The following is a 17,463-nucleotide window of genomic DNA, read 5'->3' on the forward strand; positions in this document are numbered from 1 at the left end:
AAAAAAAATCAGTTAATACTCGATAAGAATTTTAAACCACAGAAAATGTTTCTAAGCTTTTAAAAAACTAGAGATAAACTAAAAATCCAAATAAAATATTTAGACCTTATGAAAATATATCTAGATGCTATAAATTAGATTTATCTATAGGAAAATGAGAATTAGAAAAATCTTAAACCTCCTAAAACATTGTATTTGATATGTAAACATGTTTTGAAAACTTTTCATGACAAAAAGACATAATACAAAACCACCACAGATGCATGTTGCATCTGTACTGGTTTTATCTCATTTTTTATGTAAAGTTTTTCAAACATGTTTTTACATTGATTATAATGTTTTGGAAAAATTCTTGATTTTCCTAAATATTTTCTCATTTTTCTAAGAGCTAAACCTATTTTTAAAGTTTCACAATATGTTTTCACGAGCTTTAAATGTTTTATTTTGATTTGACGTATCTCAAATATCTCTAGAAATTTTGGAAATTTTAAGAGGTTAGAGGCATTTATGTGGTCTAAAAACTTTATCAAGTATTTATTGGATCTTTTTATAATTTAATAACTAAAAAAGGATGAAACCACCTTCAAACCACACCAAATCAAGACAGCGAGATAGCTTGAACAGTTTTAAGAGTTCAATGGTGTATGGAGGTTAAGGAGAAAAATTAGACTACGGTGAAAGATACATGTACCTTTTTTCTTCTCTCACCTCTTTTTGCCTTTTTTCGAGAATGTGGAGACTCAACTTCCACGTTCATTTTCTGTAGGGTTTTCGTCTTTATTTTGATTTTGATTGAGAGGCTATTCAATTATTTTACTAAGGTCTTGTTTAGTTACTTTTTTTTTTGCAAAATGAACACGGTAGCATTTTTGTTTGTATTTTACAAATATTGTCCAATCATAAACTAAGCTCAAAAGATTCGTCTCTAAAATTACAGGCAAACTATACAATTAGTTATTTTTTTATTTGTATTTAATGCTTCATGCATGTGCAATTTTCGATGTGATGGAGACTTTAAAAATTTTTGCAAAATTTCTCAAAAACTAAACAAGGCCTAAAGGGAAACCCAAAAATCCTTGGGTGAATACTGAAGAGCTATGTTCTTACCTGTGTTCATCTAAGCATGAAAAAACACTGTTAACCAAATTCACGATGAACTTACGGTCCACAAGATCATCAGAAACGTAAGAGAAGACCAACAAGCTATAAAATACTCCTCAGCGAAATACGGTCATTCCTGGACGCAGGTGGTAACTGTATAAGGAAGTTATACACAACAGCCACGACACACACGACACAGCGCGCAAATTCTACAGACATCGACGTGCTCCTGAGCTTTGACAATGGTCGCTTCGCCAACCGAAAATTAGGTAATGAACTGGTTTGATGGGAAACAAATATAGCCTGTCAATTAAACCAACACTATTCAAAACACACCAATTGATAGGTCAGCGAAACATCCATTTGTTCACTACTCAAAATACACCAATAGATCGGGTAATGAACAATCCATTTGTTCAGTAACACCGCACACCAATAGTGGGCAACAAAAACTCCATTTTCTCAGTAACTCCACAAGTCCAGTACAAGTATACAGCCGAGTTTAAACGACCACAGGGACTCCAGTCCAACAAGAAAAAGGGTCCTTCCAAAAGAAAATGCATAGGCTGTTGCTAGGTAGTTGATAAATTTTGATATTTCATATGAGAAGGTTCATAGCTCCAGGTATTGTAGCGAAAATTGACTTTGTTGTCAATCCTAGTAAGGGGAATTTCTCAGAAATTTCCCAAAGAATGCACTTAATGCCTAGTAGTTTACAAATAGAAGTCCCAAACTTCTTTTGCACCCATCAATATGGCCTTCTCCCTCCTCCTAAAGGAAAGGTATTTGATCCAGACATATGACCCCGGTTACCAAACCCACCTCTGCCTCTCGACCGGAAATTGCCTGAACACAAAACCCACATAAGTTAATATGCAGGTGAAGGCAGATATGATGCGCCCAGAACATGCAATAGTGTTCTCCATGAATAAATAAACTGTAAAGTTCATAACTACCTCCTCCCCCTGAGTTTGAAGACTTGGACATGGATTCTAGTGCAGGATTCACAGCTTGTCCAGCTTCCCGCAGAATCTTCACTAGATTCCTTGAGAACTTAGCATTTGCATGTGTGAAAAAAGTAAATGCAGTTCCGCTAGCACCAGCACGGCCAGTTCGACCTATCCTGTGAATATAATCTTCAAGAGTTGTTGGAAAATCATAATTTATCACACACTTTATGTCCTTCACGTCTGCAAAATCAACAGATACTATCAGTACTTAAACAAAGTTGATGTGTTGTCCTGAATACCATGCTGGACCACATTGGAACATCAACATTGTCGATCTCCATAAAAGGCAGTACATGGTTTAGACAAGCACCAAAAAAATCCACAGTGCTGACTTTCTGAATTCTAAAACACAAGTCGAAGGAGCTGAAAAACTGAACCGGGCATCAATCACTGCTGGATGTGGAATTGATGGTGATTAACCTCTCAGCCTTTATCAGAAAATGTTGAAGACTGCAACTGGCATGCCTGGGTAACCACTTATATCCAATAATGTAACAGCATCCAATATCCATAACCCAAACAAAATTCGGTAAACATGCCAGTCCAACATAGGCTGTAATGATTAAGGTGCTGCATCAGAGGTCACTATCGTAAATCCACTGAAACAAACGCTGATTACAACCATCTTTTGACCAGTTCGCACTTGGCAGTGATACCGATGATGAGGCACTTGATTGAGAAAGTAGAACGAGCTTCTAAAGGTTCATGTAAAGCCAGGGGAAAGCAAAGGAGGTCCATACAGACATGCTACTTGTGAATGATGTGCATTATAAAAAAAAATAATAAAAATAATAATAAAAAGTATTGCCGTTTTTATACACAGGTTTTTATCCTAAAATTTTGCAATACATCTGCAAGAAAAAAAGCATTGCTCTCATCAATTCTAAATGAATTAAACGTGTAAGCCACAAAGTACTTGCAAGAAAAGCAGACTGGATTGAAACGAATTCAATTGCAAGGGCAAAGAAGCAATGAAGAGGGCAGCAACACCATACCTAGATGCAGGGATTGAGGAATTCAAATCAAGTTAAGAAATTAGCTATGTAGTACCAAATGCATATACATTTGCATGCTACTTTTTCAGGATATCCATTTTATCCAAACGTAGGGCTCCCTAAAAGGGCTAACTATGAAAGGAAACGTTACCATGGTAGCTCAAAGTTGAAGTGCCTCGTAACACTGCCAATGCTCACGCTCAAATGAGGTAAACCACGGGGGAAAATTATCTACCTTTGACATGATGGCACCTTGGTATACACCACCAATCCACAAGTTCAGTTCACTCAACCAAACGCAGCTGAACAGCCCTCCGACTTATCATCCTTGAGCACTTGGAACTACTACCTAATCCTAATATTCAAATAAATATCATACCAAGACCACGTGCTGCCACATCTGTAGCAGCCATTATGGGACTCTTGCCGCTCTTAAACTCTGCAAGAACATAGTCCCGTTCAGCTTGAGCTTTATCACCATGTATAGATAATGCCGGCCACCCATCCATTCTAAGTTGCCGTGTGATCTTATCGCAGTCCTTTTTTGTTTGGAAGAATATCAAGATACGGCTTCCGTCCATTAGATCAGACAAGAGCTTACTGAGTCTGTGGGAAAGAGGTGAAAATCAACTCACACCATGTCCATTTGTAATCAATAGTAGTGTAGTGAGTGAAGATTTTTTTAGTCACGAGAGCGTCGACCACACATACCTTGGATACTTCTCATGGTCTGAAATAACTTCTACAATTTGTTGTATGGAATGATTAGCTTTAAGTTCAGGTGATCCTATGGTTACCTGCATACAATATAAGCCAACAGTTAAGAACAGGGCTGTCACAATCAATTCAACACAACACAACACAGTACAAGAACCAGAAAATAACAATAACAGCACCAATCGTGCACCTTATAAGGATTTTGCAGAAACTGCCTTGCTAAGGCTTCAACTTCTCTAGGCCATGTGGCACTCCAGTACAATGTTTGCCTGTCTGGGCGGATCTACGGATAGCAGAAGTGTTTGACAAGCATTAGAGCCATGCAAGACAGTAGATATTAATAAGTATTCTGCATTTCTAAACCAAACTGTACCTGTGCAACTATTTTTCGAATTTGGGGCTCAAAACCCATATCTAGCATCCGGTCTGCCTCATCCAGCACAAGGTATGTCACTCTACGTAGGTTCGTGTGGCCGGCTTCCAGCATATCAATCAACCGACCAGGAGTTGCAATGACAATTTCAACTCCTAAAAGTGCAGGTGATAGAATGCATTGAGTTTAAAAAGGCATTCATCTAAAAAGAATTGAACTGGACAGAAGTGTGCAGGTACCTCTTCTAAGGTCACGTATTTGTGGACCCTTAGGTGCACCACCATAGACACATGTGCTTCTAGTTCTTGAATATGATCCAAATTTTGTAGATTCTTCCTGTATTTGAACAGCCAGTTCTCTTGTGGGGGCGAGGATTAATACAATTGGGCCATCGCCTTGTTCTACAGGCATTACAATCAGGAATTATGAGACAGGGGAATGGAGACAGTCAGAAAATACATACAGAAAGCTCATAGCAAGTTTATAGGAAACAAACCTAGCCGAGGCTGGGCACCAACATGAACCAACCCAGGTAGCAGATAAGATAATGTTTTCCCTGAGCCTGTTTGAGCGATACCAATCAGGTCCCTACCCTTCAAAGCCATAGGCCAACCTTGAGATTGAATAGGAGTTGGCTCCACAAATCCAGATTTGGCAATCGCTTGCATGCAGTAATCTGTCAAAGGAATCGTGAAACAGTAGTATAAGGGAAGTATTGCGTTACTATCGACGAGCACACGGACAGGAAACACTGGAACTAGAGCAAACCTGGGAAGTTGGCTTCCTGGAAGTATCGGACCGGCTTGGGCACATCCCGGCCCTCTACGGTGATATCCCGGAGGCGGCGGTACTGCGCCACATCCGCCTCCGACATAGCCTGGACGGAGGGACACTCCACGTAGAAGTTCTTCTCGAACGGTATCAGGCTCCGGAAGTCCGGCTTAGGGAGGGCAAGCGAGTCAAGCCCGTCCCTCCCGCGACCACCTCCCCTGCCGCCACCTCCATACCCACCACCGCCACCTCCATACCCACCGCCGCCTCCTCTGCCGCCTCCACCACGGCCTCTGCCGCCCTGCCCGTAGCGCTGGTAGTCGCCGCCCGCGGGGGCCGCGGGCACGGGCACTGGCACGGGCGGGTAGGCGGCGGCGTAAGGGTTCGGGTTCACCGCAGCCACGGGAGCCGGCGGAGCGAACGTAGGAGCCACGGCCAGGTCGCTGCACGGGAAATCGAATCGATCGAGTCACGTTCGAATTAATCAGATCGGAATAGCTAGAATTAGGGTTGGCGTACCTGCGCCTGTCGTGGTAGGATGAGGGGTCGGCGAAGCGGAGGTCGTAGGGGTTCATGGCGCCGGGTAGGAGGAGCTTGGCCGGACGGGAGAGCAGGGCGAGGGCGCCGCCGTGCTCGAGGGTAAAGGCGAGGGAGGGGATGGATCTGCTGGTGGCGGCGGGCGGAGACGCGGTGGTCTGCTTTTTGTTGGGAGGGTGTGTCTTGGTGGCGTGCCGGAACGGACAGGGTCGGTTCGCGTGACCCACACGTGGCTCGGCCCGGTGAGCTGAGCTGCGTAGTCTGCCGTCTGCGTAGAAGGAAAGAGGCCCGGTCCACCTTCACGCTAGTCGGCAAAGGTTACGGGCCAGCTGAGAATTGACCGCGCGGCGCGATTTTTTTTATTATTATTAGCCTTTTTGTTAATAATTTTCAAATTTGACACTATTTTTTTAAAAAAAATCTAACCCTTTTAGCAGGCATGTTGCGCGACTCAGAGTTAGATTTCAAAAAAAATTATGTCAGATTTAGAAATTGTTTAAAAAAAAGGCTAAAAATAAAAAACGCGACACGGAGCTCCTGTTCATAACGACCTAGGTGACAACTTTTTTCTCCCTACTGCTCAGCGCCAATAGTTTCAAAAGATTATTATCAAAAAAAGTTCCAAAAGATCATTGATAAACCTAAATCAATGATTTTTCAAGTGGCTAAAAAAGTTAGAAGCATGTTTGTTTGATTTCTACGATCATTTTCAAAATTTCGCTTATAACATTTTTTTTTGCGAGACCTAGTTACATACGCAAACGCTTACCTACACGGGTGCACATTTACCCTTTCAAACTTTAATCTTAATAATCTGAGACTCTATCAAAAGCTTACTAAAGGGCTATCCATCCCAACTAAAAAAACAAGCTTCAATTCCAAGACTTGGTTAAATTGAGTTTCGAGACTTAGCACTTAGGTTTAGTTAAATTGAGTCCCGATACTTGTCAGCACACCAAAAACACTCAAATATTGCATTCTTACAATAGTATAACACACCTATACTTAGGACCAGAGATAGAATCTATTCCAACCTCTTGAGTTGCACAACTCTTCGTATACCATTTCTTCATAACGTGTCTTCACATGGGTTGCAATCAACTTTGTCCCAATCCTTGAAGAAATTCTCCCTAAATTTCTAATTTAAACTATGAGTTTCAAGACACTATAACTTTTGGTCCAGTAGTGAATCGAACTTGATGTTGTATGACTCCTCGTGGCTTGATTAGGATCGGCACAAGTACTTGCTTATTCGGCTTAACCATAACACCTTGGTTGCCAAGCCATCGCTTGTCTTTCACCCTTGCTTAGTTCAAACTATTCCCTTGCTACATTTGCCTCATTTAGCATTTCTTGATTTAAACCTTGCATGTATCAGCAATGTGCCTTTGTTTGAAATCAACTTATGATTTTGATGAGTATGAAATTCATTATCAATATTCTTGATCTAATTGGCAAGCTATACACTTGAGACTAACTCATATGCAACTATTCCATGTCTTTCTCACTCTCTTCCACTCATACTTTTCATTTTGATCAATTATGTCATTCCAATTTTCATATCCCATAATATAAACAAGTTTCAAATGCAAGACCAAAAAAAATGCATCAATCCATGCCTTTTTTTCATTGTTAGCATTGTTTGTCATTTCTTCACTTATGCATTATTAATTTTACTTCAACTAACAATCAACTATCAATCTCTTCTCATTTATACAAGCAATCCATAACTACAACTAAACCATATCCACTTCTTTTGTCTCATTTTGTCTTACTATTTGGCTTTTAATCGCTTAAAATATGGCATGAGTTTGATGTGATCACTTACAATGAAACATGTCCAAAACTCAATAGTTCTCTAATTTTTTGTCACTCAACCACACAACTAACTAGAAGTAGATGTACTTTCAAGTAGGTCTGATGACGCCCTTTTGGGACAATTTTATCTAGTTTTTGGTGATAATGATCCTGCATATAAATTTGATCAAAACTAGATGACACTTCATTAGTTGAAACTAGGTGAATTCTCCGTGCGTTGCTGCGGGATTTTCTTAAAAATAAAGCATTATATACATAGCACTACTATGTGGTATTTAGTCTATTATATATGTACACATATGAATTTGACTTGCATGTATTTTATTGTATTAGATCTAATAAAAAATTGCTAAGCTAATAAAACAAAAACTAATATTTGGTTACATTATAGAGGAATTAATTGGTGATGAAACAAATAATGTATGTACATGACTTGTATGTGAATATATTAAAGATTTAAAGTATTTCACATGATATAGATGATATGGTTATTTTTTATAATTAATATAGAATGACATGGACTTAGTGGAGAATGATGTGGACATATTGCATGAAGAGATAAAATATTTAGTGAATCACTTAGTGGGGAATAATGTGGACACCTTGCATGAAGAGAGAATTCGTCTAGTAGGGTTTAGCTTTATAAAAGTTATAGATGATTTGTACATATAATTTAGCCTTGTCTCTTTACAACCAAGTGTTGATGATCAAAATGTTACAATAGTAGCCATCAAAACTCACTCAGCTCGTGAGCTTGTTGGACGTAACTAGCTGAAACTCTAGCTTGGCTTATTAAAAAAACAATGTATCGAGACAAAGTTAGAAAAATAAATCGAGTGACCTAATGAGCTATGAGATTTTCGTCTAGCCATAAAACGACTTTTAAATCCAAGTGTTTGTCATAACTTCGACTATAAAAATTTTCTAGGTTGCCTATTTATGCATCTTTTTTTTCTAAGCTAATGACATTATTGTCATATTGAATAAAGATACTTACTCTAGTGGTTTTCTTGTTTCTTTCAATCTAACACATATTTAAGTATTTTAAAATTATATCCAACAAAAATCTTATACACAAATCTTAGAGTTAAATTTGTGCTAAGTAAGAGCCGTGGATGAGGTGTTAACCAATGTGTGGTGATAGTTCCCTGTATAAAAGTGTGTGTGCATAATCTACACATCATATGCTTGTTCGATTTTCCATAAAACCATTATAAGAATATATAATTACAAAAAAGATGTGTGTCTAGTAGAAGATAATGTTACAAAGATCATTCTTTGTCATGTATCAGTCTAACAACACTACAAAAGTGCTAAAAAAGCAATACAAAAATAATAAGATGAGATTGGTGATAGACTATGAAAACATTCTACTTGTTTTGAGATTGGACCCATTATCATGTTTGGATGCATGCACTGCTCTATCTTGTATAGGAACGTGAGATATTAGATCTATTGAATTCGCATCGGATGGTGGCTAAGAGATCTCTCTCTATTTAATATTAGGTAGGAAGGAGAAGAGAGAAAATGCTTGTTGAAAAATACTAGCGGTAATATATATATATATATATATATATATATATATATATATATATATATATATATATATATATATATATATATATATATATATATATATATATTTTGTCTTCCAAAATTTAAGGCCTTTTCGGAGTGAAGGATTTTTTCCATTTCATGTGTTTTCCTCTATAAAAATGATCTGATTACCTACACAATTATTGTGAAATTGCTGGTGTGCAAAGAGTTTTCTTGTCTTGTCTTGAGCCCTGTTTAGTTCATCCAAAAACTAAAAACTTTTCAAGATTTTTTGTCACATCGAATCTTGCGACACATACATAAAATATTAAACATAGTTAAAAACAAAAATACAGTTTGCTTGTAAATCATAAAATAAATTTTTTAAACTTAGTTAATTTATAATTAAATAATATTTGTCATAAATAAACGAAAATGCTACGAGCGCCGAAAACTTTTGGTTTCGACGACTGAACGAGGCCTCGTGAAAAAAGTCTTGACCACCACTTCTTCGTAGCGCAGACGTCGAGACGGCAGGCCGATCTGGCGAAATATTTCAGTCGCCCCCCTCCTTCAACCTCCAGATCTGGCCACTCCCACACGCCCAGTCTCCTAAACCCTACACATCTCCTCTCTCGGCCACGGCAACTGCCATCGCCATGGCCGGGAGGCGCCCGGCACCGGCGGCCCTCCTCCTCCTCCTCCTAGCCGCATCCTTCGCCCCCATCTCCTCCGCCGTCCGCCCAGTCTCCGACGCGCACAGATCCGCTGCCGCGGAGCTCTTCGCCCCCTCCGCCGATGGATCCTTCGGCGAGTAAGTGCACTACCAACTCTCAAACGCCTTACGTCTTCCCGATCTCGGCCACCCTGCCCCGCAGGCACAGTAGCCATCCCAGCTGGGCACAGATCGATCTGCCTGATTGAATTCATGCTTACGTTTGTTTATCTGGTGGTTTGATCTGCGTGACTGTGCAGTTTGGAGAGTACGTATGAGGCGGTGAGGACTTTCCAGATACTCGGGTTGGAGAACTATAAGAGTTTGTCTGGGAAGGCGTGCAAGTTTGCTGCGGAGAACTTGGCTTCCCCCGGTTCCACCGCGAAAGATCTGTTCCACGCAGTCCGGATCAGTGGCGCGCTCGGGTGCGGTGTTGATGCCGGCGTGTACGATGTGGGTGTTGGCTTTAGAGATCTCGATTTTGCCACCTGTATTGTGATGTTTGATGGGGTTTTGAGTATTGTTCATTTTGGCAGGGTGTTGTGGCAACGCTCAAGGCAGTGATTAAGGATACCAATTCCCTGTTGGAATTCTACTATTCTGTGGGAGGTTTGCTTAGCATCAAGGTCACTGCCTCTAATGCACTTTTTGATACTTCTCTGTTACTCATGGCTGCTCCTAAGTGCTTAATTGAGTTTTATGTGGTAATTGATATATTTTTTTGTTTTTTCCATTTATTTTTGCAGGAACAAGGCCATAATGTTGTTCTGTCTGATGCAGAAAGTACATTTCATGCCATTAAGGTGATCACAATTTGATATAACAGTGGATTTTCCATATATAGTTTTCTGCAATGTGTATTTTCTTCTTCAATTCAATATCATCTTATGTTATATTTATCATTGTTACTCTAGGCACTTAGCCAAAGCGACGGAAGATGGCGTTATGACACTAACAGTGCTGAATCTAGCACATTTGCTGCTGGTAAGTGTTCTTGGTGACCTTCTCTGCTGGAATTTGGAAACTTGGAATAAAATCAGGGGCGGATCCAGGCCCTGGGCGCCCGGGCTACAGCCCGGGGCGCAGCCCAAAAATCCCTTTAACAGCTCTGTGTCCAGCCTAAGATAGCCAATGAAAACATACATTTAGCCCTACCCGACATGGCCCAAGAATCCCTTATACTATTTTCAGCCCCCCCTCCCCCTTCTTCGAGGTGTTTCTGGATCTGCCACTGAATAAAATAGGCTATTACTTGTAGGTAAGCAATATGACACAACAAAAAAGCCTAGTAGCAAGCAAGTCAGGGTAGGCTAGAGATGCAATCCAACATGATCTACCAGCAAATAAGGAAAAAACTTATATATATTATATATAGGTAAAAGCATTGATATTTTGCTTCCATTCTGCACATTCTTAGTTAGTCCATCTCTTTCTGTAGCTTGTTTCAGCTCCAGGAGAATTCAACTACAAAGATAGTGCATGTCACTGATGTTTAATAATAATGTATTATCACAGGTATCGCACTAGAAGCATTGGCGGGCATTGTTTCACTGGCAGATGCAGAGATTGATTCATCCATGGTGTGTATGCGCTCTTTGCTGGTTAATAACGTAGAGCTTCCACATCATGCTGTTGATACCCCATTTATCCCAAATGCTTAACCCCCACCCCTTTATTCCAATATCTGGATATGATGACCTGACATGTTTTATGACCCTGTTTAAAAAGGTGCATCCCTGTATTTTTTTCTGAACAAATGTGATTTTGCACTTTTGATATTCCCAGGATATTTAGGTGCATGCTTGTGTTGGATGCTCAGTTTTCCTATTTTGCTTCTAAGAGTTTGTGGGTGAAGGGTCCTGATAGGATTTATGTATATAGCTATTTATGCTTTGCATTGTTCTCTGCCACTACCACTATCCATCAATGTGTATATGTTTTGCTGATTGATGGTCTTGTTTTTAATTCCACCAGATGGCAGTGGTTAAAAACGACATCATGAAGCTTTTTGACACCATCAAGAGCTATGGTATGTTTTTTCTAGCTTTCCTTATACTTGATGATGAAAACTTACAGCAGAAGAGCATAAAAAAAATGCACTTAAAATGAGTGGGATCTGTCCACCTTTTGTGAACTTTAAGCTTGCCACCTCATAGGAACATAGGATCCCCCCCCCTCCTCCTCCTCCTCTCGTCACCACTCAATTCTGGTGCTGATACTTTGGCTATGTCATGAAATTGCTGAATATATGGGAGGACCGAATTATATGTGATTGGTACTCAACAGAAAGTTTTTTTTCCGTCTTTTTTGGGCGGGGTGGGGGTGGGGAGGTGGACTAGTGAAGTCATGTTCAGCTGAATGTTATATGGTTACTTGGTGTACTAGTTTCTTATATGTTATCTGTACTCAGATGATGGGACCTTCTACTTTGATGAAAAGCATGTTGATGCTACTGAATACAAGGGTCCTATAATGACTTCCGCTTCAGTGGTACGGGGTGTCACCTCATTTGCAGCTGTTGTTTCTGGAAAATTGAATGTGAGTATTTTTTTTACCTCTTGCACTTATTACTTATTCCCTAAATTTATGTGTAAGCATCTTTCTTATGTAACTATATATACTCAAATGTACAGATCCCTGGTGAGAAAATACTTGGCCTGGCAAAGTTCTTCCTTGGTATTGGGCTCCCAGGTAGTGCAAAGGACTGCTTTAATCAGATTGAGTCTCTGTCGTTCCTGGAGAACAATAGGCAAGTCTTCTTTATTGTTCTTGAGAATATCCATATCTGTTCTGCTTTTATTTAATCGGATATATTGCCTGTTGCATATTGGTGAATCAGCATATCATTTGTTTGGTCCTGCTGCAAGTTATTTTTTGCTTATCTATTTTCTGCGTTTTGCAGGGTCTTTGTTCCTTTGATACTGTCACTTCCTTCCAAAGTATTTTCATTGACTTCGAAAGATCAGCTTAAGGTGATTATTGCATGCCTATCTTGTATTCTGTAGCTAAAGGAATAACATCCAGTGTGAAAATGACGCACGGGGCCTTGGACCACAATTCCTGACATCAGATGTTAATTTCTGATTACTACACCTCTGGTATTGCCGAGCAATTTGCCCAATGCTAGAATTAGTATGCAGTGAGTAAAACTGTACAGTATCTTGTTGCAGTGTCGCTACTCATTGCTTTTGAGTTTGTTGTGTTTAATAAAGTGTTTGTTAGTCCCAGTTTTGTTGTCCTCATTACATGATCTTTTCAGGTTGAAGTTACAACAGTTTTTGGATCTGCTTCACCTTCACTCAAAGTGAATCTTGTGCAAGTGTTGGGATCTGACTCTAAAGTCATCACCAATGAGAACAAGGTATATAGCTGAATCAATGGCTTCCTCCAGGAACTTCCTTGTTATAGTTATTGTTTTTGTGTGTTGCAGCAGAAATTCCCTAATGTTATTCTCCTTTTTGTCTCAGGAACTTCAATATGACCTTGACAACAATGTCCATTACTTGGACATTGCTCCACTGAAAATAGATGTTGGGAAATACTCAATAGTTTTTGAGGTACTTGCACTTTACATCTTATTTATATGTTAGTAGTTGGCATTCTTTATAATGGCCCTCTTGTACTCCAGATTTCACTTCAGGAACCAGAGCATGAGACAGTTTATGTTACTGGAGGGAGAAACACCGAAAGTGTCATTGTCACAGGACTGATCAAAGTCAACAAGGCAGAAATAGGAATCTCTGACAATGATGCTGGGACCGTGGAGTCTGTCCAAAAGTATGGATTAGAAGTTATATATGAGTTCACGCTATTTCATTTAAAATGAGTTAGCTAAACCTTTGAAGCACACTTTTTATTCTTGAATGAGTAATTTCTTCAATATCATATCGTTTATCCTTGTAGTGTTTTGATGGCTGATCTTATCTAATTTAGTCATAAGAACGATTTGGATATATAATATATTCTGCATTTTATTCTTCCTATAGAAGAACTTAGCGTTTACCATTTTTTAATTGCTTGATTTCAGGTTAGATCTTCTGAAAGATACAAAAGTGTCTCTTTCTGCAAACCACCTGCAGAAGCTGCGTTTATCCTTTCAACTAACCACACCGCTCGGGCACACATTTAAACCTCACCAGGTTGCCACTCACTTTGATATTCTGATACCATGATGGGGATATTTTTCCTTACATCATTTAATCATTTAGCAAATGTGTTCAGGTGTTCTTGAAGTTGAAGCATGAGAGTAAGGTTGAACACTTATTTGTGGTACCTGGCTCTGCAAGGCAGTTCAAAATTGTTCTTGTGAGTATCTCCACACTGGAATTTGCTTTGTTAGTTCTTTGGATGCTCTTAATTCATTGTGGCAATGTGGCCAATAGTTTAGAACAGGCATTTAACTATCTCGAAAAGTTGCACCTATATACCAACTCAAATTTTCAACGGTGATGTTTAGGCAATGAAGCCTGTTTTCAAGTTTTTTATTTTGTAGTCATGCTTATGGGAAGCAGCACTGGGGGTATGTACTATGTAGGTGGTGCAACTGACAAATTGAGGTTTAAAACATCTAGTTGCATTTTTGTGGCGATAGATTTTGTTCAATATGGTATGTTGATGTAGTGGTATGCGTAGCATTTTGCTTGGAATCCATCGTCCAAGTCCTTGAAATTTTCTGAAGGGTTTAGAGGCATTGATTGTGACATGGTTCCTTATATGCTATTTTGACTTGTAGGATTTCCTAGGTTTGGTGGAAAAATTTTACTACCTTTCTGGAAGATATGATCTTGAGCTTGCCGTTGGTGATGCTGCAATGGTAAGCAACCATATAATTTTATCCTACTACTATATATGGTCCCCATTTGTTTGCTTTGCTGATTTTCTTTGTGTTCAGGAAAATTCATTTCTACGATCCCTTGGCCATTTGGACTTGGACCTACCAGAAGCTCCAGAAAAAGCCCCACGTCCTCCTGCACAAGCTGTTGACCCATTCTCAAAATTTGGGCCAAAGGCAGAGATAGCACATATATTCCGCGCACCAGAGAAGAGGCCACCCAAGGAACTCTCGCTTGCTTTCACGGGTCTCACGCTTCTACCTTTTATCGGATTCTTGATAGGGGTGAGTAAAATAGTCATGCTAGTCATGTATAATTCTTACATTTGCTTCGAATCAAAGTTTCTGCCTGCTCTAGTGCAACTGATGGAGGGCCTTCTCTTGCAGCTCATGCGTCTTGGAGTGAACTTGAAGAACTTCCCATCCTTGCCAGGACCGGCTGCATTTGCCTCACTTTTCCATGCTGGAGTAGGAGCAGTCCTGCTGCTCTACGTTCTCTTCTGGCTCAAGGTTTGCCTTGTTCCTTGTGATAAATGTTACTTGTGAAAACTGTGGCTGATGTTCACTTCCATTTTGGAACTGTCGCTGATGTTCACTTCCATTTTGGTGCAGTTGGACCTTTTCACAACTCTGAAGTACCTTGGCTTCCTCGTCATCTTCCTTGTTTTTGTGGGCCATAGGACCCTATCCTACCTTTCCTCCGTGTCGACAAAACAGAAGACGGCATAATTGGACAATGCAAACAGAGTTTTCCCGATCATCAATTTTTGAGGTGGCCATTGCAGGCCGTTGAGTGTCTTTTCGTGGCACTCTGACCGCACCCTAGATTTTCATTAGCTACATGCATTTTGAGGGAGGACTCGGTTTATTTCAGTTGCCTTCGATGAATACTGATACTAGGAAAAGTAGGACCTCACCTTCGTGTATTATGATGATGCACTGACAATTTCTGAATAGAATGGATGTTTAATCATAGAACTCATAATATGATCACTTGCGTTCGCCCTAAAAGATACAGCATGCTTAAGCGTGCTGAAATGTTACAGTACCATTCAGTATTCTACTTTTTATCTTTATTAATTTTCTTTCCTTCAGTTCTGAAGGAGGCCCTAATCTAATCTTCATAGCCGCCCTAAACTTGAAGCTACTTAAGAGTACATACGTCCAGTGGTGCCAGGGAATGCTACGGGAGAGATTAATTAGAGGCTAGGATGTGAAGTATCAATACTAGAGTCTGCTACTGGTGCTATGACTACTTGGAAAGAGTTTCTACTGGAATTAGAGTCTGCTACTAGAGTCTGCTACTGGAATTAGAGGCTAGAACTCTTCGGGTGTTCTAAGGAATAAAGTTCGACTTGCACCTAAATGAAGGAATAATAGGTGTACATGCTCATAGTTATACATATATATCATCTTACGATCTACTCGCTTCATCCTTTGTCCAGATCTATAGCTAACAAATTATTTATTTTGGACGGAGGGAGTAATAATAAGGGTGTTAAAGGAATAAAGTTTGATTTGCACCTAAATGAAGGAATAATAGATGTAAAACATGAAAAACTAAAATGTTTTATTACGAAAATAATAGACATTTAAATTCAAGTTCAAATACTCAAAAAACTATGTCGGTTTTTCATTAAGAGAGTACATGATGATTTGTTATGGAGTAGGGTGGGGTGGGATACACTCCAAAAATTCTCGCTTCTCTCTCCCGCGTCGCTCTCTATACAGGGCGACACGGGGGACGACTTCCCACCTCTGTCTCCACCACCACCAGTGAGCACTCTCGGCCGCCGCCGTCAGCTTGCGGTGACGGCGGCCAGCTATGGCACCCAAAACGACCACCCCATAGCACCTTCCCCTTTCTCTCTTCCCTTTTTCTCCCCTCCTCTTCCTCCAACTTCAGGCTTGGAGCTTGGTTGGCTGGTGATGTGCTCGGGCTTCATATCCGGGACCCCTTGGGCCGGATCCGACGCTTCCCACCACGGATCCCGTGGGCGGTCCACCTCGGTGGCCGGCGTACGCGCTGGCGCAGCGGTAGTGACAGGCGGCCAGATCCAGGCGGTCTCGCCCTACACCTGGCCAGTGCGCTGTTGCCGTCACGTGTCGGAGGTCGGGTTCGCAGGTCCCGTCCACCCTGCCGGTGTCACCTGCTCGGCACTGGACGCCTGCTCCTCCCCGTGGGGCACCGGCTGGGGCCTGTGGTCCCATGCGCCATGCCCAGGCGCTCACGGGTCGGTGGTGCGGCTAGTGGGTACTCCACGACGCGGCAGGGGGACCTCGCGGCTCGGAACCGGGCTCTGGCCATCCCGCGGCTCGGCTTGCCAGCGTACTTGCATTGCGTCTCAATCCTGGGCTGCAGTTCTGGCGGTTTGGAGGCTCCTACGTCTGGCGGGCAGGGCTTTGTGGCTATTGGCCATGGCCGAGCCACCATCTCCTGGCGCTGCAACTTGGGAGGGCCACCACCATTTGGTGGCCAGCGACTCCGTGGGCCGGTGGCAGGGGCCAAGAGACCCCCCAACGACTGTGGTCAAACAAGCTCCTGGGTGAAAACCCTGCCTGACTTCTTGCTTTAGGCCGGTGGCGATGGCGCAACTGCGTCATCCACCTTCTTGAAGGCGTCGTTGAAAGATCGGTTCGTCGCACGGGTCCTTGGGGGGCGGTTTAGGGACGAAAGTCCTTCTTGAGCCTTTTTTCAACGTTGTTGGTGTCCGCGGACGTCATGCCCTCCTTGGAGGCTTCGTTGTTGGCCACCCCCTGTCGAAACCGCTTCGTGCTCGTGTTGTGTCTACCTGCACTTCAGCTTTCTCCTCGCTTGGGTCTATCCACCTCGGGTGTTGGTGTCGCTGCAGTCGTCTTCTTCGCAATAGCTACCTGTCCACTGGCGGATATGTCTTCTTCTTCGCAGCGACTACCTGGTCGCTGGTGTTTACGGTCGTCTTCCTCTTCGCAATGACTACCAGGTCGTTGTGGATGGATGGATGGTTGCTGAGCTCTCCACAACAGCTACCTGGTCGTTTGTGGATGGATGCCGAGCTATCCGTAGTAGCTATTTGGTC

General features: G+C 41.4%; 2 protein-coding genes across 4 annotated transcripts; one reads left to right on the forward strand and one right to left on the reverse strand.

Moving 5' to 3' along the window:
* LOC8056154 (DEAD-box ATP-dependent RNA helicase 30) lies at nt 1,513-5,760 on the reverse strand. Of its 2 annotated transcripts, XM_002458919.2 has the most exons (10): nt 5,487-5,683; nt 4,965-5,410; nt 4,693-4,872; nt 4,436-4,597; nt 4,197-4,351; nt 4,014-4,106; nt 3,818-3,903; nt 3,486-3,712; nt 2,058-2,291; nt 1,513-1,947 (listed from the first exon to the last, which is right to left on the reverse strand). In XM_002458919.2, exons 1-10 carry the CDS (start codon nt 5,540-5,542, stop codon nt 1,850-1,852), a joined length of 1,737 nt encoding a protein of 578 aa, XP_002458964.1. In that variant the 5' UTR covers nt 5,543-5,683; the 3' UTR covers nt 1,513-1,849. The 2 variants fall into 2 exon arrangements, 1 of the variants encoding a protein (XP_002458964.1); XR_002451227.1 differs by lacking the exon at nt 1,513-1,947 and having other exon boundaries at nt 2,155-2,291; nt 3,342-3,712; nt 5,487-5,760.
* On the forward strand, nt 9,386-15,415 carry LOC8056155 (dolichyl-diphosphooligosaccharide--protein glycosyltransferase subunit 2). 2 transcript variants are annotated; one of them, XM_002456776.2, is made up of 19 exons: nt 9,388-9,672; nt 9,834-10,026; nt 10,110-10,199; nt 10,320-10,376; nt 10,488-10,557; nt 11,089-11,153; nt 11,548-11,602; nt 11,984-12,111; nt 12,207-12,322; nt 12,476-12,545; nt 12,833-12,934; nt 13,041-13,130; nt 13,202-13,350; nt 13,601-13,712; nt 13,795-13,878; nt 14,306-14,386; nt 14,465-14,689; nt 14,792-14,914; nt 15,017-15,415. In XM_002456776.2, exons 1-19 carry the CDS (start codon nt 9,518-9,520, stop codon nt 15,131-15,133), a joined length of 2,082 nt encoding a protein of 693 aa, XP_002456821.2. In that variant the 5' UTR covers nt 9,388-9,517; the 3' UTR covers nt 15,134-15,415. The 2 variants fall into 2 exon arrangements, with proteins under 2 accessions (XP_021311912.1, XP_002456821.2); XM_021456237.1 differs by having other exon boundaries at nt 9,386-9,672; nt 14,306-14,689.

Source organism: Sorghum bicolor, chromosome 3, assembly GCF_000003195.3.
Source record: "Sorghum bicolor cultivar BTx623 chromosome 3, Sorghum_bicolor_NCBIv3, whole genome shotgun sequence".
NCBI classification, from domain to species: domain Eukaryota; kingdom Viridiplantae; phylum Streptophyta; class Magnoliopsida; order Poales; family Poaceae; genus Sorghum; species Sorghum bicolor.

Excerpts from the sequence above, each read along its gene's own strand:
- LOC8056154 (XM_002458919.2), bottom strand. The coding sequence starts at position 5,542 with ATGAACCCCTACGACCTCCGCTTCGCCGACCCCTCATCCTACCACGAC. Across the intron at positions 3,713-3,817 it reads GACCATGAGAAGTATCCAAG|ACTCAGTAAGCTCTTGTCTG; the intron begins GTATGTGTGGTC and ends TCTTTCCCACAG. Across the intron at positions 2,292-3,485 it reads TGTGGCAGCACGTGGTCTTG|ACGTGAAGGACATAAAGTGT; the intron begins GTATGATATTTA and ends TTGATTTTGCAG.
- LOC8056155 (XM_021456237.1), top strand. The coding sequence starts at position 9,518 with ATGGCCGGGAGGCGCCCGGCACCGGCGGCCCTCCTCCTCCTCCTCCTA. Across the intron at positions 12,935-13,040 it reads TCATCACCAATGAGAACAAG|GAACTTCAATATGACCTTGA; the intron begins GTATATAGCTGA and ends TTTTTGTCTCAG. Across the intron at positions 13,713-13,794 it reads ACACATTTAAACCTCACCAG|GTGTTCTTGAAGTTGAAGCA; the intron begins GTTGCCACTCAC and ends AAATGTGTTCAG.